We start from the raw sequence: 23,253 nt of genomic DNA, 5'->3' as shown, positions 1-23,253 counted from the left end.
AAAGCGGAAGAGGTTGGGTGGTTGGGAGGTAATCAACCAATGATCTTGTATGCATGCACATATGTATAACCCATGGACACAGACAATAGGGTGGTGAAGGCCAGGAGCAGGCAGGAGGGGGGCTCAATGGGTGAAAAAAGGGGACATATGTAATACTTTCAACAATAAAGAACTATTAAAAAAACAAGTATCGCCCTGACCGGTGTGGCTCAGTGGATAGAGCGTTGGCCTGCAGACTCAGAGGTCTCAGGTTCGATTCCAGTCAAGGGCATGTGCCTTGGTTGCGGGCGCATAACCAGTGGGGAGTGTGCAGGAGGCAGCTGATCGATGTTTCTAACTCTCTATTCCTCTCCCTTCCTCTCTGTAAAAAAATCAATAAAATATTTATTTTTTAAAAACCCACAAAAAAAACAAGTATCAGATGATCTCACTCATATGTGAAATCTAATGAACAAAATACACTGAGTGGCCAGATTATTATGATCTCTGAACACATAATAATCTGGCCACTCAGTGTATATCCCTATATAATAAAAGGCTAATATGCAAATTGTCCTCTCGACCAGGAGTTCGACCAGCAGGCAGGCTGGCCAACTGCCCATGTCCCCTCCCCCTGGCCAGGCTGGCCGGATCCCAGCATGCACAAACTCATGCACTAGGCCTCTAATATATATACAGTATATACACTGAGTGGCCAGATTATTATGCATTCAGAGATCATAATAATCTGGCCACTCAGTATAGATTCTGTGGAAAACAGTATGAAGTTTCCTCAAAAAATTAAAAATGGAACTCCCATTTGACTTAGTAATCCCACTTCTAGGAATACAGCCCAAGAAATCAGAAACATCAATCAGAAAGGATATATGCACCCCTATGTTCATAGCAGCATGATTTACAATAGCTAAGATTTGGAAACAGCCTAAATGCACATCAGCAGATGAGTGGATTCAAAACCTGTGGTACATCTACACAATGGAATACTACACTGTTGTAAAAAAGAAAGAACTCTTATCATTTGCAACAGCATGGATGGAACTGGAGAGCATTATACTAAGCCAAATAAGCCAGTGGGAGAAAGATAAATATCACATGATCTCACTCATTTGTGGAATATAATGAACAACATAAACTGAACAAAAATAGATCCAGAGACAGAGAAGCATCAAACAGACTGTCAAACTTCAGAGGGAAGGCAGGGGAAGGGGAGGGGTAAGAGATTAAAATAAAAAAAGAAAAGACCCAGAGACATAGAAGCATAGAACAGACTGTGAAATTTCAGAGGGAAGGTGGAGGAGGGTAGGGGGCAGGAAGAGATCGACCAAAGAACTTGTATGCATAACCCATAGACATAAACAATAGTGTGGTAAAGGCCTGGGGTAGGGGCAGGCTTGAAGGGGTCAATGGGGAAAAAAGAGGGACATATGTAATACTTTCAACAATAAAGATTTAATTTAAAAAAAAAAAAGAAATGTTGTTATTTGAGACAACATGGATGGATCCAGAGGGTATATGTTAAGTGAAAAAAGTCAGACAAAGAAAAATACCCGCCAGCCCGCATGGCTCGTGGTTGAGTGTGGACCTGTGAACCAGAAAGTCACAGTTCGATTCCTGGTCAGGCCATCGGATTGTTGGCTCGATCCCCAGTAAGGGGCATGTAGGAAGCAGCCAATCAATTATTTTCTCTCATCAATGATGTTTCTATCTCTCCCTCTCTGAAATCAATAAAAAAAATATTTTTTAAAAAAATAATAATACCATGATTTCACTTAAATGTGGAATCTGCCCTAGCCGGTTTTGCTCAGTGGTTAGTGTTGGCTGGAGGACTGAAGGATCACGGGTTTGATTCCGGATCAAGGTTACATACCTTGGTCACAGGCTCTACCCCTGGCCCCATTTGGGGCATATGCAGGAGGCAACCAATCAATGTTTCTCTCTCTGTCTTTCCCCCTCCTTTCCACTTTCTCTAAAAATTAATGGGGAAAAAATATCCTCGGGTGAGGGTTAAATAAGTAAATAAAATGTGGAGTCTAAAAAAAAAAAAAAGAAAGAAAACGAATGAATAAATAAAACAAAATAGAAACAGACTCATATAGAGAATAAGCTGATGGTTGCCAAAGAGGAGGGGAGGTAGAGGAAGAGAATAATTTTTAAATATAAAAAATAAAACTCTACACAAAACATTAAACAACACAAAAATCTTAAAGAGGTCAGAGATCTGACATGGATCTCACCAACTAAGACCAGGGTGTCAGCCGAGTTACATTCATTTCTGGGGATTCTAGAGATTTCCAAGCCTTTTCTGGCTTCTATTAGTAGAGGCCACCTGCACTCCTTGGCTTGTGGCCCTTTCCTCTGTCTTCAAAGCCAGCAAAGGCTTTATGCTGCCTTCCTTCTGGTACTCTTTTCCATAGTCACATCTCTGACCACAGCAGGAAAAGGTTTGAACTTTTAAGGGTCCTTCTGATTAGATCCAGAATGTTCTCTCCATATGCAGGTCCATATTCTTAATCCCATCAGCAAAGACCCTTGTGCCAAATAAGGTAACATATCCACAGGTTCCACAGATTAGGACAGGAACATCCTTGGGGGTGGAGGGTATGCTACTTGCCACAGGAACTACAGTGACTCTGCTTATTCATAGTGGTTCTGTTCTAAAAAGTCACCACAAACACTGAATTAGCAAACACGAAACCACTGCTCCTGGAGAAAAGACTGTGTTAGGTTATATATCTTGTGTTATGTGTATTTCTATTTAAAGATACCTCATTTAATATAGATTACTTCATTAACATTGAACTCAGCCAATAGCATTGTAAGTCATACCTGATTAATAACACATGTATCTTTTCTGTAAGGAACAGCACAGCCTCTTGCAGTTAGGAACCCTGGACAGCACTTCAGCTCTATACTTGGGGTCAATTTAAACAGTGAAAACTCCCACAAAAAGCACAAAAATACAAAAAATGCAACACTAAATAAACAGTGGAAAGGACACCGGTTTACAGTACAAGAGCTGAAACTCAAGGAGGCAGAGCAAGTCAGGAAAATCAACTTTTTTTTGTTGCTATGCACAGGTCTATGAAAGTGCCACATGCCCTGGCTGGTTTGGCTCAGTGGATAGAGCATCGGCCTGTGGACTGAAAGGTCCCAGGTTCGATTCCGGTCAAGGGCATATACCTTGGCTGTGGGCACATCCCCAGCAGGAGGTGTGCAGGAGGCAGCTGATTGATGTTTCTCTCTCATCGATGTTTCTGACTCTCTGTCCCTCTCCCTTCCTCTCTGTAGAAAATCAATAAAATATATTTTTTTTTAAAAAAAGGAAGTGCCACAAGTATTGATTTGGGGTTACAAATAAATTTCAGCAAGTAGGTGAAACTGAAAATACAGAATCTACAAACAAGGATCAACTGTGTATCCAAACCTGAGAAGATGCCAGGTGCTGTCTGTGAGCTTAGTTTCATTGCAGAGACCAAAACAGAAAACATGGGTTCTTGAGGAATTAACAGGGTGGTGAAGAAATTAATACTATGAGGGGGGCATGGGGCAGAAACAAGGTTCTGGGTGCTGGCAGCAGCAGCTGTGTGCTTCCCTTGGTTGATCCATGGACCATGCTCCCTCTGGACCACACTGAGCTAACATGGAGCCCCCACCCCACGCATGCCACTTCCTGGCCATGAGCCCAAAGGGACATCTACAAGACTGCTCTGTCACTGTTTGCAAGAGCAAAAACTTGGAAACATCCTAAATGCCCACTGGCAGGAAGATGGACAAAAGTACTGTGAAACAGCCACACCAAGGGTGCCAAGAGAAGAAAGGTATACAGATGATGTATTATAGAATTGTACATCTGAAACCTATATAATTTTATTAAATAATGTCACCCCAATAAATTCAATAAAAAAGTTAAAATAAAAATTGATTATATGAATGACTATAGGTGTCAGAAAAGGGATGGCTCTTCTGGAACTTAAGTCCGTATGCAGACAGATCTACAGCAATAGAACTTTAACTTCTAACTTTATCAGCATGGCAACAACATGATTGCATTTTTATTACTCTTAAAATTAAAAAAAAGAAGAAGAAGAAAAAGAGGAGTGCATGGCACAGTAGTTAAACATTGACTTATGAACCAGGAGATCATGGTTCAATTCCCAATCAGGGCATATGCCCGGGTTGCGGGTTCGATCCCCAGTGTGCAGTGTGTTCCTATCTCTATCTTCTCCCTTCCTCTCTGAAATCAATAAAAATATTTTTTTAGGAGAAGGAGGAGGAAGAGGATGAAGAGGAAGAGGGAAAGGAAGAAGAAGAAGAAGAGGAGGAGGAGAAGGGGGGGAGGGGGAGGAGGAAGAAAGGTAACTTAGTTTACAGGGAATTAACGTTCCCCAAGGCATAGGAGGTGGTAACACAGGGACAAGTGAGAAAATTATTCCACAGCAATGCTACTTCAAAACTCCTTATTCTAGCAAGGTGGGCGTGGACTGTTCTGGTTTCAACAACTCTTTATCAAGAGGGAACAGACCCCCAGCCTCAGAACTAAAGTATCCTGCCAGGGCTGGTGTGGCACTATGGTTAAAGTGTTGGCCCTCACACTGAAGGGTTGAAGGTTTGATCCCCAGCCCCAGTCAGGGTGCATGCAGGAGGGAACCAATCCATGTGTCTCTCTCTCCACCCCCTCCCAACCTCCCTTTCATCCTCAGAATCAATGGAAAAAATATCCTTGGGTGAGGATTAACACACACACACATACACCACACAAGCCCCACCAACAAACAAACAGAAGTAAGGTATCCATGAAAACTGATTACCTCGCTTTGTTTTAGTTGTATTTGGTGGTTCAGTTAATATAATGTTATAGCAAGAAATAATGTCAACATCCCTTTAAGATAAATTTAAAAAGTGAGTCAATATAAAAGGGAAAAGATGGGAGAAATTGGCAGTGAGTTGGGGTTCTCACATGGAGGGTGATAGCAGGGAAGGGTGCGGGCAGGCAGGTAAGAAGGCTGGCTTCAGGTACAACCGGACATAGGAGTGTTCTGCACTTCTGTACCCTCGGGATGGTAGAGATCACCATCTAGGGCAGTGATGGCGAACCTATGACACACGTGTCAGCACTGACACGCGTAGCCATTTCTGATGACACGCGGCCACTGAGGCGGCCGCATGCCGAGGATGAAACATTTGCTGCTCCTGAGGATGAAACATTTGTGAAATAATGTTTTTTCCTCAAAGTGACACACTACCTGAGTTATGCTCAGTTTTTTGGCGAAGTTTGACACACCAAGCTCAAAAGGTTGCCCATCACTGATCTAGGGGGTAGTTGGGAATGACTGGAGATGTAGGTCTGGAGGACAGATGCATGAGGGCTGGTGGGTGCAAGGGAGGTGAGAAGAGGAGAGCTTTTTCCCTGTCACCGCAGAGTTGCACGGAGGCGGAGGCTTGGGTGTGTTCAAGATTCGGTTCTACCCATAACTCACTACCATGGCCGAGGAAGGCATTGCTGCTGGAGGTGTAATGGACATTAATACTGCTTTGCAAGAGGTGCTGAAGACCGCCCTCATCCACAATGGCCTCGCACGTGGAATTCTCGAAGCTGCCAAAGTCTTAGACAAGTGCCAAGCCCACCTTGGTGTACTTGCATCCAACTGTGATGAACCTATGTACGTCAAGTTGGTGGAGGCTCTTTGTGCTGAACACCAAATCAACCTAATCAAGGTTGATGACAACAAGAAACTAGGGGAATGGGTAGGCCTCTGTAAAATCGACAGAGAGGGAAAACCCCGTAAAGTGGTTGGTTGCAGTTGCGTGGTGGTTAAGGACTATGGCAAAGAGTCTCAGGCAAAGATGTCATCAAGGAGTACTTCAAATGCAAGAAATAAACAAATAAACTTGGCTTTTGTTTATCAAAAAGAGAGAGAGAGAGAGAAGAGAAGGAGAAAGAGAACAAAAAGGCCACAGAGAAAGACAATTGGGAGAAGTGGGGAAGGTGGGAGGAAAGGTTAATAAAAGAGTTGGCGGGCTGACTGAGAAAATGAGAAAAGAGGAGAAACAGCAGGCAGATATGGAAACCAGAAACAGCAGGCAGGGCTGGCAAGCAGGATCAAGGCTAAAGCTGGGAAGTGCAGTGGGCATGGGGAGCAGGCTTCTGGAGGCCAGTGAGTGGTCTAACAGAATGCAAAGCCCAACAAACTCCATTTCTGAGCAGGTCGGCACTTCCAGGTAAATCTGGGCCTGGCCTTGGGGTCTGAGTAATAAAGATTGCATGAGATGCAGGTCAGGCCCCTCCTACCTAGCCAAGTACAGGTCCCTCTCAACCACAACCCCTGGTGGCAGGCCAAAGGGAACACCTTTGAGGTTTGATTTCTTATTTTTAAACTAGAGGCCCAGTGCACGGATTCGTGCACCAGGGGAGTCCCTTGGCCTGGCCTGTGCCCTATTGAAATCCAGGAACCCTCAGGGGATGTTGGATAGCCCGTTTCGCACAATCCCTGCAGGCCCGATCCAGAGAGGAGGGAGCCCAATCCTGTGCGTTGAGCGTCTATCCCCTGGTGGTCAGTGTGCGTCACAGCAACTGCTCGTGCAGTCACTTAGGCTTTTATATATATAGATCAGTTGGACTTTCCCCCACAGAGCCCTCTCCCCCTCCAAGGCCTCACCAGCCACTCCACTTCCCTGGGGTTCTTCCCGGGCCTGAGCAGGAGCCAGGTAGGGGCTGGTGATGAGCCCCGACTCCCTCTCTAATAAAGAGCCCACCACCCTGGCCTATGTGGCTCAGTTGGTTGGAGCAATGTCCCAAGCACCAAAGGGTCTTGGATTTGATTCCCGTTCAGGGCACATACCCAGGTTGCAAGTTCTATCCCTGGTCAGGGCGAGTATAAGAGGCAAACAATTGAATATTTTCTTTCACTTTGATGCCCTACCCCCTCCCCCCCCAAAAAAAAAATCAATGAAAAGCATATCCTTGGGTAAGGATTTAAAAAAAGGAGCCCATCTTTTCTGACAACATAGTCAACAAGCCATAACCCAGGTACTGGGGTTTGTCACATTCCCTCAGGCAGCCCCACTCATTCAGGAACTGGCCTCTGATAAGAAAAAGCACATTTAGCCAAAACCGGTTTGGCTCAGTGGATAGAGTGTCGGCCTTCGGACTGAAAGGTCCCAGGTTCGATTCCGGTCAAGGGCATGTACCTTGGTTGCAGGCACATCCCCAGTAGGGGGTGTGCAAGAGGCAGCTGATCGATGATTCTCTCTCATCGATGTTTCTAACTCTCTATCCCTCTCTCTTCCTCTCTGTAAAAAATCAATAAAAAATATATTTTTTAAAAAAAAAAAGAAAAAGCACATTTGATGCAAGGATGTGATTGGCATGTGGCACATGTGTGGGAGAACAACACACTAGATGCTCTGAGGGTGGAGAAGTGAGTGGTTAGGGAGATGGCAAATATAAAGTAACATACACACTGGGTTTTTAACGGCAACCAGTAAGTGAACAGAGAGACCCCAGGTATGCTGGGAAAGGTGAGAGGAGCACTGCCTCAACAGGAGGGGGAGGTACAGGCGACTAGGTGGGCCCACGCAGACTGGTAGGCCCAGAGTGTGGCCCTGGAAGGGGATGGGTGGGAATTGAAGCTGGGACCAGGGTGGGGGCTCCAGAAGGTCCTGAATGCCAGGTTGGAGCTCAAACTGCACCCAGGTCAGCCAGGGACATCCTTCTTACCATTCATCCCAGCCCTTTGCTTTTTCCAGACATACTGACACGACTGCTTCCACTTTTGCACTCTCCCAACCCATGCTGTAGCATCTGCTCATTCATGTGCGGGGCAAACATTCCTCTAGTATTTACTGAGTTCCTGGGCACAAAGCAGTGGGCAGAAAACATGGTCCCTGATTGCAAAGAGCTTATGTTATAATCCAGTGACAAGGATAACAGAATAGTCACCCAAGTCTACTTCAGTCCTCTACTGAGAAGTTGCTGCACAGGAGTCCGTGAAACTGGGAGATAGGGGATATGAGGGCTCAGAGGCTCAGAAAGACACCACATGAAAAAGCTGGAGGGACACTTCGAGGATGAACTCATGTTCACCAGGCCAAGGACAGGAGGAGCTGCCCAGCAGACAGGGCATCTCACACCCTCGGGTTATGACAGCATCTCCTGTGACAGCAAGCGCTGCCGAGACTATGGTTGCTATACACCAAGCATGATGCTCACCAGAGGAATTTATGCCCAGGTGTGGAAATCCCAGCAGCCCTTTCCAAAGCAGGCAGGGTACAGATGCTGAGTCAGGTCCACCAGAGGAAGTTGCACTGATATTCAGAGGAAATCGCACAGCTCTTTTCCTGCTGGCTGGAGTGTCTGCTTGACCCCACTCTCAGAGCCCAGTCAGCAGGTTTTTCTAGGAGCTAGCAGAAAAGGAAGATGGGAAGTTGCTTTCTGGGAAGTGACTGCCAAATCCAGCCCTGTGAAAGACGAGGGAGGGGGAGAGAGAGGATTTCGGGGAGAAGAGAGAAGCCAGCTGCTGCCACATTCTGACACTTTCTTCCACCCAGCTTTCCAGGGACAGCTTTAAAAAAGAACAGGAACAAACCACCCCTAACATTTCACCAGGCACATTAAAAGGCCATTAGGACTTGAGCACAGGGTGTAGAATCACCTCAATGGGCTCCTAACCCCTGGGGCAAAGAGGCCTGTGGCTTAAAAGTTTCAGCATTACCGGTAAATATATCCTTCCTCTAAAGCTTAGAAACCTCACCCCGCCTAGGGCCTCTGAAACAGAAACAATTTGACTTTCCTCCTGGCTGCTCACCCAGTCTCCCCACAGTGCTAAAACTTGCAGTTGCCTCTGAAATCCTAAAGAGGAAGTTGGCTGCACACCCTAAATTAAAAACTAAGTTTCTCCAGACTGGATCAGTTCTAAAATATTTGCAGCACCGAAAAGAAGGGCTGAGATAGGGGCCAAGGCAGAGCTATCTGGCCTATGTCCTTGAACCAAAGGCCAGGGACACACACGTCGGAGGCAAATGGCAAGCCTGATCACAACCTACAAGTTCTTCCTCTGAGGAAAAGAGCAAACAGACACACATGTGGACTACGTAAGTGCAAAAGGGTGAGCTCCAGCTCCAAATGCACTAAGTACGCTCAGATGTGGTTAGGTGGGTGGGTGAACAGCAGGATTTTCTTGGTTCATTGCTAAGTCTTAGATAATTCTGGGGTCTCAAAAATGTGACGCCCCCAATTTCTGAAATTGAACATGGAGAGACTGTAAAACACCTAACCTCACAGGCTGTTATTAAGTGGCACACGGAATATAATTAAGTGTCCTATGACTTTGCCTTAAAACACACCCAGGGTAATTAGATTCCATGGCACTTGAACTGTGTGTGTGTTTTTCTCTTCCTTTTGAACTGGTCTTTAATATACACAAGATTCTGAGTCAGAGGTGAACTTTTGGCCTCATATTCAGCAGTCACAGTGTTGGAATCAGAATGTGAATGTCATGACCCCTTAGTTCTCGTCTGTTAATAACAAGAATGGGCAGGATGCTGCATGGTGACAGAGTGCCTCTGTGACTGCGAACAGTGGGTCCTGTGAAAGAGGTCAGGTCAACATGCTCTTTTTTTTTTTAAAGTATATTTTTATTGATTTTAGAGACAAAGGAAGAGGAAGAGAGAGATAGAAACATCAGTGATGAGAGAGAATCATTGATTAGCGGCCTCCTGCATGCTCCCTACTGGGGATCAAGCCTGCAACCCAGGCATGTACCCTTGACCAGAATTGAACCTGGGACCCTTCAGTCCGCAGGCCAACACTCTATCCAGCTGGGACAACATGCTCTTTTTAAATCCTCACCAGAGGATATGTTTTCATTGATTTTAGAGAGAGAGAGAAAGAGAAACATCGATGTGAGAGAGAAACATCAATTGGTTGCCTCCTATACGTGCCCAACTGGGAAAGAAACTACAACCGAGATTATGTGCCCTCAACAACCTTTTGGTGTACAGAATGAAGCTCCAACCAACTGAGGCACTCGGCCAAGGCAGGTTAACCCGCTTTTACAGATAGACCTGGGAAGTGGGGGGTGAGAGTGGGTGGGTGTGAGGTTTAAAGAGGCCCCTGGTTCCTTTAGGAAAGAACAGTCTCAAACCTCTTTTGTATCTCCCAGCTCAGCCTAAAACAGGCTGGTTACTCCACCCAGGCAGTGGGGGGAGTGACCCAGCCTGTCCACTGACATAGCAGGATGAGAACATCTCCACCCAGGGTCCCAAAGGGACAAGGCTAAGTCAAGGGTCTTCTTACAGATTGAACCAGCAGCGTGGCTTCCAGTTCCAACCACAAGTGGACATCCCAACAGACCAAAACCCATCCCATGCCTGCTACCCCAAGAAAAATGGTCTTCAGGAGTTGAGCCACAGCTGCTGAACTCAAGGACCTGGGGTAGGGACCCCACTCTCCAGACCTTGTTTGTCACCTCTCATTCCCAGCCCTAAGTTCCACACCTTTATTCATGCTGAGATGTAAAGGGGTTATAAGTTCCAGATTTTTGTATCTTAAAATCATTTCATGATTATTACTTAACAGGCCAAGCACTTTGCTAGGAAATCAAAAGCATTATTTCACAAACTGAGGTTTAAAAAATAGGTCAGTGCAGACGCTATCTGCGGCCATTCCAAACACTAACCACATCTCCCAAAATCCCCAAGGCCTCCCCCGACCCATGCCTCTCACGGGAAGTTCAATCTTTCCTCCTAGGCACAAAAGGAGTGAGGGTGGGTGTGGATGTGTGTGTGTGAAGCTAGCAAGTACCCAACAAACTTCAAAGCTATGGGATATGGTGGTGTGAATTTTCCTCCTAACTCAGACAAAACCAATATTTCAGTCCAAACTCTCCCCCTCCTTTCAGACCAAAAAAAAAAAAAAAAAAAAAAGAAAAGAAAAGTCAGGCCAGCATTCCAGGCAGCTTCCAGCTCTATCCCTAGTTACACTTTCAGATCTCTCCACAACCCAGCCACAAGAGTTATCAGAAAACCAGTTAGCAGTATAGGTCTGGAAATTAATGTCACCCAAACACACACGACAATGAGAAATGAACTTTCAAGTTTAGATCTGACTAGTAAAGTTCCTTTACCCTCTGCAGTTTCCCAGAAATATGCATATAAAAGCACCATCCCCTAAGTATCAGAGAGCTACTGAGGGAGTGGGCATGAGACAGGCAGGTTCTCTCTGGACCAAAATGATGCCCAGGACAGATGCCTATTTATTTTACTGCTTTCCTATATAGATTATTCAATTTTCCTCAGCCCAGGCCTGCAACCCAGGCAGTGGCCAATTCATAATAAGAAGTAAAACTCACAAACCCCCCACTCAAGCCCAAACTGATTTTTTTGCAAGACCTGAAAATTTTCACCTAAGATATTGAAATGGTGTGGAATTTTCCAACATACTGCCAGATATAGGCAGACCTTGGAAATACTGCAGGTTGGGTTCCAAACCACCACAATAAAGCCAGCACCACAATAAAGCAAGTCATAATCTTTTTGCTTGGGATGGGGTGGAGAGTGAGGGGCTTGCCTTCAATTTATAAAAAATGCAACATCTCTGAAGTGCAACAAAACAGGTGTGCCTGTACTAGTAACTGGTTTGTTGCTAATATCATCAATGAAAATAGAAAATTTTAATTAACATCATAGATTCACCTGCTAGAAAACAAGTTTCTCTATTCCTGGAGCCAAATCTAGCTCTCTCTCACACATACACCTGGCTTCTATTTCTCAATTTAGAAACAACACTGTTATAAGTCTTTGAAATCAAGAACCTGTTTCAAAGCAGGATTTCTCAATCTTGGTGCTACTGACATTTGGGCCAGATAATTTTTTTGTTGTGGGGAGGGCTGTCCTGTGCATTGTAGAATGTTTAGCAACCATCCCTGACCTCTACCCACTTGATGCCAGTAGCACCCTCTCCCCAAGTAGTGACAACCCAAACCTGTCTCAGACATTGCTAAATGTTCCCAGGAAGGTGCATGGGAGGAGATGAAAGAAGGCAGGGTTAGTCACTCCTGGCTGAGAAGCAATGATGCAAACTTATTCCTTCTTAAAAATAGCAGATGCCAAAGACACTGGAGTTCTAAAGATTTGGGAACTGGATGCTGGGTTTTATGTACATGCCCATCTGTGTATATGTGGTTATCTATGTTTTAAAAACTGAGAAAAGCAGGCAGCTACCACAAGAATGGCCCCAAAGTGATTTGTGGGGAGGGGTATAATTATCCTCACTTTTCTCAAACCTTAAAGCAGGGCTTCTCAGCTTCAGCACTACTAACATTTGGGTCCAGGGAATTCTTGGTGTGTGGGCCTGCCCAGTGCATTGTAGGGTGTTGAACAGCATCCCAGGCCTCCTCCCACTAGATACCAGTACCAATCCAAGTTGTGACAACCAAAGTGTCTCCCAATATTGCCAATGTCCCCTGGAGGGTGGAAGTGGCCCTGGTTGAAAAGCACTGTTCTCGACAGGAAGATAAATGTCCACAAATCTTTTTATGTAAAAAGGGGAATATATTAACCCTTAGGCCAGATAAGTGAGGCCAGTTGAGATCAACTGGTTTAAAGCATATTGTTGGTTCACACTAAGAATTCAATAAATATTAATTATTACTACATTACTTTTCAACAGACAACCCTATTCTGAGGGCACAGAAGAGGATGAAAGATAGTGTTCTTAAGATCGAGAAAAGAAACATACAGAGAGTTGGACAAGGCCAGATGAACAATGGAGATGCTGGAGGACTGTGGAAACTATTGCAGAAGAGAATGGAACACAGCCAGGGTGATTCCTGAGAGCACAATTCAACATGGAATTGCTCTCAGATTAGGATATGGCCATTGCTGCAATTCTTTGGGGCTGGGCCTCAGATAATAAATTGATGCAAACCACTAATATACAGTGCATTGTGTTTTCCAGGTTTCAAAGCACTTCTCACAGATCTGAATGTAGGCATCCTGTTTCCCCTTGAGAGAAAAGGCTCTGGTGGCTGGCCTGAGAGGCCCAGCTAATTTGGGATGGGATGGACCACCAGCACGGGCTCTGGGGGTGGGGTAGGGAGGGCTTTCCAGAGACCTGTCTATGTGAGAAAACAAAGTAGTCCTATAATTCTTCCAAGACTTATGGAGACATCAGTTCTGCAGGAGGAACTACACCGGGCCCAAGACAGTGAGCAGCTTCCTCAGGTACTCCAGTCAAGCACATGGGGGTCTGATGCCTGCTGAGCAGGGGTCTAACCTAGAGCCAGGTCACTTAATTTCATCCTTTTAGGGCAAAGGGCTGTACTCTCAACAACAATCCTAGAATCCCTCTAGATCAGGGGTGGAGAACCTTTGTTCTGCCAAGGGCCATTTGGATATTTATAACATCATTCACTTAATATAATTCACTTAATATAAATTTATGTTGCTATGAAAAAACTCCTAGATTTACTGAATTTCAAGTCCCGCCTGTGGTTGCCTTGGCAGGGCCAGACCAAATGATTTGGCCAGAGGACCGGATGTTTCCTACCCCTGCTCTAGATTAAATCTTTTCTCCTCGAGGGTTTAGCCATCATCTGGGGTCTACAGACTGACCCCAAATGTCTTTAGCCCTAGACAACCACTAGGGTTGTGATTTTTCCTCTTAACGGATAAGATACCAGCTGTGGCCTGGCGGGTGTTCTCAGTGGTTAGAGAATCAACCCAACCCGCTCACTGAAGGGTCTCGGGTTTGATTCCTGGTCAAGGTGGGTACCTGGGTCGCAGGTTTGATCCTCACTCCGTTTGCAGCACGTATGACAGGCAACCAATGGATGTATCTCTCTCACATTGATGCGTCTCTCGCGCGCTCTTTCCCTCTCTCCCTCCCTCCCTCCCTCCCTCCCTTCCACTCTCTCCAATAATCAATGGGGGAAAATATCCTTGGGTGAAGATTAAAAAAAAAAAAAGATACCAGCTGTGTGTTACTAGAGATTTGTTTCTCTTTCCTCCCAATGGATCTCTTCAAATCAGGAGTACAGTCAGGTTTGCCAGCAAGGCCCAAACAATTCCTAAGATTAGCGCTCAGTCCTCCAGGGAGTCTATCCACACAAACTGCACACCTACGGTTCATAACCTGGGATGCAGGGACCAACAGAATTCAAGGAATCTTAGGCTTCTTGCCCCAACTTTCTACAAAACCTACACAATTGGTTACATGTAAAACACATACATTTTTGGATTCAGCATTCCATTTCTGGGAATTTACCCTATAAATCCAATCCCCTCTGTGAGCAAAGATAGTGTCTATTCACCGTAGCAGAAAACTACTGGAAACAATCTAAACAACCATCAATAGAGGACTGATTAAACGAATTATGGTACACTTCATAGAACGGACAACCAGGAATCTACTAAAAAGATCCAAGAAGCTCTAGGGTTATGTTCTAGTGCAGTAACGCTGGGGCAGGGGGAAGATGGGGTTCCCCAGGGGCAATTGGCAGGGACTGGAGACATTTGTGGATGTCACGCCTGGGGGTGCTCCTGGCCTTGAGCCAGGGATGTTGCGTAATACCCCACAGTGCCCAGAATACCCCCTCCCAACAGAGAGTGACCTGAGGTGGAGAATTCTGACACATTTAACAAAAAACTCAAAGAACACAGGACTCTGTAGACTAGGAGTGGGGAACTTCCCGCCGTGGGAGAAATCATTTAATCTGGCCCTACCAAGGCACCTGCAGGTAGGACTCGAAATTCAACAAATCCAGGAGGTTTTTTTCATAACAACATAAATTTATTTTAAGTGAATTATATTAAGCGAATGATGTTATAAATATTCAAATGGCCCTTGGCAGAAAAAAGGTTCCCCACCCCTGCTGTAGACTATGCTACACTACCTGTGTGTGTTTTTAAAGGAAAGGCGGACACATATCTTTGAAAAGAGACATAAGTCGTCAGTGACAGTCCTTGTCTTAGGGTAGATGGTCTGAATGCCTGACAGACTGGAGTGAGGAACCGACTTTTTACCCTTTCAACTTTGTACCGGGTCCATCCAACGGGTTTCTGTTGTTGGTTTTAAAGAATTGATCTAGACACAAATTTTTCCTCTCCCTGGACTAGCTGGCAAGAGTCCTGTTTCTTCCCTTTGTCTTTCCCCGTCCCTGCCCTTTTAGAGGGGAGGAAAGGGGGTGGGATCCACATCCCAGATCAACCTCTGAGGGCCTCTCTGGGGTCTATCCACCCTTCTCAAGGAGACTGGAGCCCACAAGGCGGGCAGGATCTGGACCACCTCGCACGAAGCCCCCGGCCTTCCTGGGCTCTCCCGACTCTGCGAGGAACACGCGCCAACGCCGCCCCCTTGGTGTCCCCGGCCCGCTCCCGAACCAGAGCCGGGCCTAGCCTGGCCCCTCATTCCGGAAAGCCGGGGTCCGGGAGCTCGCCCTCCGCTCACCTGGCTCGCCTTGTAGAACTGCTTCTTCAGCCCCGCCACCGACATTCTGCCTTCCGCCGTCGTACTTCCCGTTGGGACCCAGCGAACCGGAGAAACAGCGCAAGCGACAGGCTCCCGGGCGCCGCCGAGCCCCCGCGCGCTTCAGCTGGCCCCGTCGGCACCGCCTCCGCAGCCTTCACGCCAGCTCCGCGCCCGCCCGGGCGCAGCCTCAGCCCCTCTCGCGCCCGCGCGGCCAGGATATTACATGGCAACCGCACACTTCCGGCGCCGGCCGGGTCTGAGCATGCGCACGCACCCTGCCAGCCGGACAGCGCACGCGCACTTCGCCTGTCTCGGGAGCGGCCGCTTCTGCCAGCGAGTGGACCGGGGAGAGTCTAGAGCGGCCAGGGCGGCTGCAGCGACCCCTAGAAGCTGGGAGGTGGCTCTATCTAACGCCTTGGGAAAGGCGCTTAAAACTTTCTGGAGAGGTTGGGAGACTGACTGGGTTTATAAATCTCCAGATAACTGTTTACTAATCTCAGCTATACCGAATTCCACCATTCGGGTCGTTTAGTCCTTACCATCCTACCTAGAACCCTGCCCCGTGTTCATCCAGTCAGTTGCCCAAGTCAGATATCAGGGTGTCGCTTCTATCTCCTTTCCACTATCTCCACTGTCCTCCGCCCTGACCAAACCATCCCACCAACTTCCGCTCTGTTGTGCCCATCTTCGAGTTTTCCTCTCCAATTTATCCCCTATCAGGAGGCCAGAAAGATGCTTTTGTAACAGGATTCAGATCATGGTTCCCCGTTTAAAGCTTACCTACTGCCCTCAGAATACGCTCCCAACTTCATAATATGGCCTACAAAGCTTGCATAATTTGGCCCCCATCCACCCTCTGATTCGGGGGCTCTCTTCTTCTTCTACAGTTCAGGATACCTGTTGCTGTGGGCCTTTGCTAATGTTCCTATCTTGCACATTCTTCCCTAATATTGCTCCCCATTGTCTTGTGTATTAAACAGGAATTTGCTTGGAATATCGCCTCTTCCAGTAAGCCTTCCCGGATTCAACATGTTTATTGATAGTGACTTTTTTTTTAATCCTCACCTGAAGATATTTCTTTTTCATTGCTTTTCAGAGAGAGAGTGCAAGGGAGGGAGGGTGAGAGACAGAATATTTATGTGAAAGAGACACTTCGATTGGTTGCTTCCTGGGGACAGGGAGCGAATTGGCAACCCAAGTACCTGCCCTTGACCCAGTATCCTACCCGCGACCCTTCCGTGCAGGAGTGGATGCTCTAACTACTGGACACACTGGCCAGGGCATATTGATGACTTAAAATCAATTCTTATTGATGAAAATGTATTGAGCCCTAGCCAGTTTGGATCAGTAATTAGAGCATCCGCCCGCTGACTGAAGGGCATGTACCTCCATTGAAGGCTGGATCCCCAGCCCCTATTGGGTGTGTAAGGTAACCAACTGATGTGTCTCCCTCACATACATGTTTCTCTCTCTCTCTCTCTCTCTCTCTCTCTCTCTCTCCTTCTCCCTCCCACTCTCTCTAAAAATCCATGGAAAATATTTTTGTCAATCCTTGGGTGAGGATAAACGAAAAAAATTAAATTTAAAACAGAAAATGTATTGAATAAATTGGAAATTAATAATGAGTCAGAATGAGTAAATGAATCCAAATAGAGGAACAAGAACGTGACTAGAGCTAAAGTGCTTGCAGCTTCAGTGCTGAAATTCCTGACAGATTTGGGTAATTTTCTGCAGCAACAGGTTACTGGAAGTTTCCAAATGCCTAAACAGAAGGTACTGGACTAGATCAGAGGATTGTTTCAGAGTATGCAAGCCCCAACCTCCCTCCTGAAGATCCTGAAAGGGTTATTATGAATGGTTTGAAAAAACACCCAGGTAATAATGATGGGCAGTCTCAATGGTGATCCACTGGTCTAAATCATTGCGTACTGCCAGAATATAATAAGCTGTAATAGAAGAAGAAGAAGAAGAAGAAGAAGAAGAAGAAGAAGAAGAAGAAGAAGAAGAGGAGGAGGAAGAAGAAGAAGAATGTATATGTGCTCGCTTCGGCAGCACATATACTAAAATTGGAACGATACAGAGAAGATTAGCATGGCCCCCGCGCAAAGATAACACGCAAATTCGTGAGGTGTTCCATATTAAAAAAATTATAGGCACTTCTTGTTGGGGTGCCAGTCTAAGATCTGAAAGTTGGGTGGAAATTAGCCAGGAAAAGAGGTGCGGAGTTTTCTAGGCAAGAAACAGCGTGTGCAAAAACTCTGAGGATTAAACCAGAAACATTTATTTCATTCATTCCCTCTGAATATGTTTAGTGCATATCAAATGCTGCCCATATTTTATTTTATTTTTGTTCATATAAAAAGTAATTTATAATCTTTTTTAAAAATGTGTTTTTATTGATTTTTAGAGAGAGAGGAAGTGAGAGGGATAGAGATAGAAAAATGGATGGGATAGGCTGCTTCCTGCACGGCCTACGGGGGATCAAGCCCGCAACCCCGGCATGTGCACTGACTGGGAATTGAACCACCGGGGGGCAGTAATTTGTAGACTTAATTGGTGTTGCTATATTCAGCCGATATCCAAATAGAATAAACTCACAACTTCAATCCTCACCTAAATTGCAGTTTCAGGTTGTCACCTGCACCCTACGCAAAACGTTTCGTCATGACGTAAGAGCCTTGGACCGCCCTCCTCCTAAGTCCCACGCACTTAGCCAATCACAGTGTTGATCTCTTGGCTTGACACCTCCCACCCCCAATCGCAGAACACCTTCTTCCCACGATCCGCCCAGAGAAAGCCCGCTTCTCCGCGGGAATATCAATAGGGGAGCTATGGGAGGAATGGAAGCCACGGATCTCGCGAGGATACTTCCTGCGCTCCCCATTTCCCGAGGCGGGGCCTCACGTGATGCCATCTTGTCCAATAGGCGCACGGGCTGCGGGGGTCGCCGCGGTTCCCGCCAAATACGAGCGCGGCGGCCGCGGCAGGAGCGGCGCGGGCGGGAGGGCGAGCAGGAGCCGCCGCCGGAGCGTAGCCCGCGCCTCCGTCGCCCCAGGGGACCTCGAGCCGCTGCCGGGACGATGCTGGAGGAGCCGGAGTGCGGGGTTCCGGGCGCCAGGGGAGCGTCCGCAGGTCGGTTAGGGCCCGCGCGGCGGGGTAGTGGGGGCGCGGCGAGCGGCCCTTATGGGCCGATCCAGTGGTTGGGGACAGACGGGCCTCCCGGCCCCAGGACGCATCCTTGAGCCTGATGTTCGGTTGGTGGGGTCGTTACAATCCCGATAAAGGCCCTTGTGATCCAAAGGGCGCTCTCCTTGAGGTTATTGTTGGGGCAGCGACCATTCCCCCCCCCCCCCCCCCCCCGTGTTTTTGCGTTAAGTTCACTCCTCCGGGGCCCTCTGCAGTGACGGGTCATTGTGGCCAGGAGAGGAAACTGAGACCCAGGGAGGCGAAAGGGCCAGGTCTGCAGGTTGCTTTTGTGTCCTCTGAGCAACTTGGACCCTGCAGCCACTCTCTGGCCGGGTGGGGAAACTGATACCCGGGGTCACATGGCCTCGGAGACCGTAACAGTTGTGTCTGATGGTCAGGGCAAGTCTAGGTAAGGGGCCTGGATGGTGGGGATTGTCAGGAAGCTGGGACTCCCGCCTTCTCATCCTGCTGGATATGAAGTGTCTTGGGATGGGGGTTTCTAGTACCTAGCAGGCCCTGGAAACAGAGCTTGCCCTCTGACCAGCTTGACTCCTATTTTATCCCCAACTCTTGGCACAATGCTTGGCACATAGTCGGTGCCCGATATGTGTTGGTTGACTGAATTAAGAACTGTTAGGGACATCAACTAGACTAATTCAGGGTTTCTCAACCTCAGCACTATTGATATTTGGGGCCCTCCTATGCACTTGAGGGTGTCAAGCGGCATCCCTGGCCTCCACCCATTAGATGCCAATAACGACCCCCCTCCCCAGTTGTGACAACCAAATATATCCAGGTATTGCCAAAGGGGGGGGGGGGCAGGACCAATGCTCTAATTGTTTCCAGATTTGGGAATTTCACAAAGTAAAATTCATATAATTAAGTTGGGGGGACTGATTGTCATTGACAGTCATTTGACTCAGTAAGGTTGTTTAATTAAAAAGCAAAAAGAACATCACCTGCTATGACCATACTATTATAAAAGGAAAGGATATTTTAATGCCAAGTAGAATTAGAAGGGATATAATGTCAGAATAAAGAGCAGTGGTGAGTTTATACGTAAGTGTGTGTTAATTGTGTGTGTATCTTTGAACAGTCTGGATTCCTGGGTGGGGTCGCTTTTTAGGTTGACCTGAGCTTCCTTCTGGGCCCACATCACTTCTGTTCCACTTGCATCAAAGCTAGTGACTCAGGACCACACCAATAAATCCTTGTGATTGTCCTAAAAATAAATTTAAGTGGCTAAAGATTATGTATTCTTCACTTGAAGTGGGGGGAGTGGGAATCCATGCTTTTGGTAACTGAAAACTTGAGAATGGTATTGTCTTGGAATGGGTAGAAAGGAAGTGTGAGTCTTCTGGGTACCTTATATTTCAAGCTTGGGAGGAGGGAGGGCAAGTTTCATCTATGGACAGCTGAGTTTTTCAGAAAGCCGTGGTCTGCTTTTAAAAAGTATTCACTTGTATGTATCTTACAAAACATACATAGATTGCCCAAAATAACATAGATTTTTCCAAGCCAGACCTCCTGGCAGGTATGAGTTTCTAAACTTATATTTAAAGATACTTACGGTCATTTTTGCATCATTTTTAATATTATTAGATGCTCTTCTTGAGATTTTTATTTATTTATTGGTGCAGGTAAACTTTTCATCATTATTATTATTACTGGTTTTAGAGAGAGGAAGGGAGGGAGAGAGAGATAAACATCCATGTAAGAGAGAAACATTAATCTCCCGCACACACCCCAACTGGGGCTCGAACCTGCAACCTGTGTATGTGCCTGACTGGGAATCAAACCCATCACCTTTCCATGTATAGTATGACACTCCAATCAACTGAGCCACACTGGCCAGAGCTTCCTTTATTATTTTTTGACAGTGCTTCAGCTCCTGCCTGGCCAGCTCAAAGTGCTTTAAGTTGTATTACCTTCATAAACTCTTATTTTTTTAAAATATATTTTTATTGATTTCAGAGAGGAAGGGAGAAGGAGAGAGATAGAAACATCAATGATGAGAGATAATCATTGATCAGCTGCCTCCTGTATGCTCCCTACTGGGTATTGAACCGACAATACCACAGACATGTGCCCTTGACCAGAATTGAACCCGGGACATTTCAGTCCGCAGGCTGACTATCTACTGAGCCAAACCAGCTAGGGCCATAAACTCTATTTTAAAAGAAAATGAACCCTATTCTAATTTATAGAGCTGGTTGGATTGAAGGTAGATGTTTTGAGTTCCTATTAATGGTGACTTGAGTGATACAGTGTTTTCTTTTATCTCTTCCTCTACTATTCCCCCCTTCATTGTTGGTGTTACAGTGTTCATTGCTTTCCCCCTATGTGCCAGCCCCTGAGTGAGGGGCTCCGGGTACAGTGTAGAACAAGTCTCCCTGCCATCCTAGAGCTGACATTCTGTAGGAGGAGATGTCATAAACAGTGTAAATTTCAGAGGGATTAATGCCACAAGGAAAATAAATCAAGGAGGTGTGACAGTGTACAGGCAGGATTTCTTCATTTACTAACATTTTGGGCCATATAATTCTTAGTCATGGTGGGCCATACTGTGTATTGTAGGATATTCGGCAGTATCCCTCTCTTCTACCCACTAGATGTGAGTGGCAACCTTCCCCCAAGTCATGGCCACCAAAAGTGTCCCTAGACATTACCAGCTCCTCAAGGGTGAGGGTGGCAAAGTCACTCCCACTGGGTAACCACTTTGTACATAATAGGTGCTACTTATGTATTTACTTTCATTATTCCCAGCATTTAATTACGTATCCTTTGACACTTTTATTCACAGTAATGGATTGCAAAGACAGACCAGCTTTTCCAGTCAAGAAGTTAATACAAGGTAACTTTCTGGGAATGGGTTAATATTTGTTCCTAATTTATATCCTTCATTGCCTCCTCAGTTATATTTCTTAATTCCCCTTGAGCAGAGGGTTGGGTTCCTTAGCAGTAGGGGAGAAAAACAGTTGCACTTTACATTTGGAAGCCTGGGAGTCCATTTTATTATACCTCTGTTTCCCTAGGTTCCCAGGGATAAATCAGAGGTCACTGCCTTTACAGCAGCCTTTCTCTACTTCCCCCCTATTGACATTTTGTAACTTTTCAGGGGTGGGGGACTGTCCTGTATATTGTAGAGTTTAGCAGCATCCCTGATCTCTTCCCCCAGGTCGTGACAACCAGACATTGCTAGATGTTCCCTAGAGCAGTGGTCGCCAACCTTTCGGACCTCACGGACCACCAGTGGTCCTCGGACCACCCCTTGGCGACCGCTGTCCTAGAGGGCACAGCTGCCCCAGTTGAACCATTGTTGTGCAGGAAGATAAATGTCCCCAAATCCTTTTGTGTAAAAAAGGAGTGCATTTACACTGAGGCCAGATTAGTGGCTGGATTGTATTAAAAACCACCGTTTCTGGTTTTTAAAATTTGGTATATAGTTTCCCCCTGTAACAATTTGCCTTCTCCTCTGACAACTGATAGCAAGTTTGGTGGTGGTAGGAATTGTGTTTAGGGCAATAGTCTCCTGAGGTTAAAAGATTAGGGGCAAACCATAGGACCCAAGGGCATAATTGCTTTATAGACTGTAAAATTATGAAAAGACACACACACACACAGCAAGGTTGGGTCATTTTGAGTATATGGAATGTTAAAGTATTGATCAATTGTCACTCTTCACACTTTCACTGTAAGGATGGTCTCCTTCTGTCTTTTATTTCAGCTCGTCTGCCCTTCAAGCGCCTGAATCTTGCCCCAAAGGAGAAAACCAAGGACAGATTGGACAACATAAGAAGCTCTCCAAGTGCTCCTGCACAAAGTCAAGTCCCCGATGTAGAAACCTCTTTGGACAACTTGGAGAACAATTTTCATATGGGTTCTGACATAGATTTTAGACCAAAACTTGTCAATGGGAAAGGTCCCTTAGATAACTTTTTAAAAAGTAGAGTCAAAACCAGTATTGACGAGACCACAGTCATCATTGATTTGACAGAGGACTCAAGTGACCAACCAGACGACATTTCAACCTACAATAAACTAAATTCTGCAGCCTGTCCCTCCTTGGAGGAGGCTGTAAATAGGGTCAGAGAAGAAGCTGGAGATGAGGGGGGGCTGCCGAAGGCTAGTCAGAAGGACGAGCTAACAGTATCTGAAGAGACCCTTTTAGACATTCCATGCAAAACAGAGGAGGAGGGTGCTGGCTCAGGGAGCACAGAGAGGAGAGGAGACGCACAGGAAGCATCTCAGAGCTGTCCCCAGTTGACAGATGGTCCGAGAACGTGCTCAGAGAAGGACCAGGACGGTTGGAGCGAAGCTGGAGGCATCTTGTTCAAAGGGAAGGTGCCCGTGGTGCTCTTGCAGGATATCCTGAGTATAAAACCTGGAGCCAAGTCTCCAACCATCCCTCTGGACCAGGGTACGCCCTCCCGGAGGGAAGTGCTAGAGTCTAGCCACGGAGAAGACTCTATTCTCAGCCATTCCTCCCCGAGTTCTTCCTCTCCTACCAGCTCACCTGAAGGGTGGCGTGCTTCCAAAAGTCAGCACAACGGTCCCAGTACCTTCCCCACCCTCACACCTGTCCGAAGAGTGAGTATCTC

At 46.4% G+C, this 23,253-nt stretch overlaps 2 protein-coding genes and 1 pseudogene across 3 annotated transcripts in view; 2 read left to right on the top strand and 1 right to left on the bottom strand.

Moving 5' to 3' along the window:
- The window catches only part of SH3GL1 (SH3 domain containing GRB2 like 1, endophilin A2), a 45,933-nt gene extending 30,221 nt beyond the window's left edge, over positions 1 to 15,712 (bottom strand). Inside the window, exon 1 of the mRNA XM_079772288.1 lies at positions 15,446 to 15,712. Coding sequence (XP_079628414.1) covers positions 15,446 to 15,490 — 45 coding nt within the window. The 5' untranslated portion in view covers positions 15,491 to 15,712. The remainder of the gene's footprint in view (positions 1 to 15,445) is intronic.
- LOC307100039 (small ribosomal subunit protein eS12-like) lies at positions 537 to 5,977 on the top strand (annotated as a pseudogene). Its single transcript has one exon. The product of its transcript is annotated as a small ribosomal subunit protein eS12-like (transcript).
- A 2,724-nt stretch (positions 15,713 to 18,436) lies between the features above and the next one.
- Positions 18,437 to 23,253, top strand: part of CHAF1A (chromatin assembly factor 1 subunit A) — a 32,920-nt gene continuing 28,103 nt past the window's right edge. The window contains exons 1-3 of the mRNA XM_079771262.1: positions 18,437 to 18,598; positions 21,456 to 21,506; positions 22,380 to 23,242. Coding sequence (XP_079627388.1) covers positions 18,547 to 18,598; positions 21,456 to 21,506; positions 22,380 to 23,242 — 966 coding nt within the window. The 5' untranslated portion in view covers positions 18,437 to 18,546. The remainder of the gene's footprint in view (positions 18,599 to 21,455; positions 21,507 to 22,379; positions 23,243 to 23,253) is intronic.

The sequence above is a fragment of the Cnephaeus nilssonii genome (assembly GCF_951640355.1).
Source record: "Cnephaeus nilssonii genome assembly, chromosome: 5".
NCBI classification, from domain to species: Eukaryota; Metazoa; Chordata; class Mammalia; order Chiroptera; family Vespertilionidae; genus Cnephaeus; species Cnephaeus nilssonii.
This window is presented reverse-complemented; position numbering and strand designations above follow the sequence as displayed.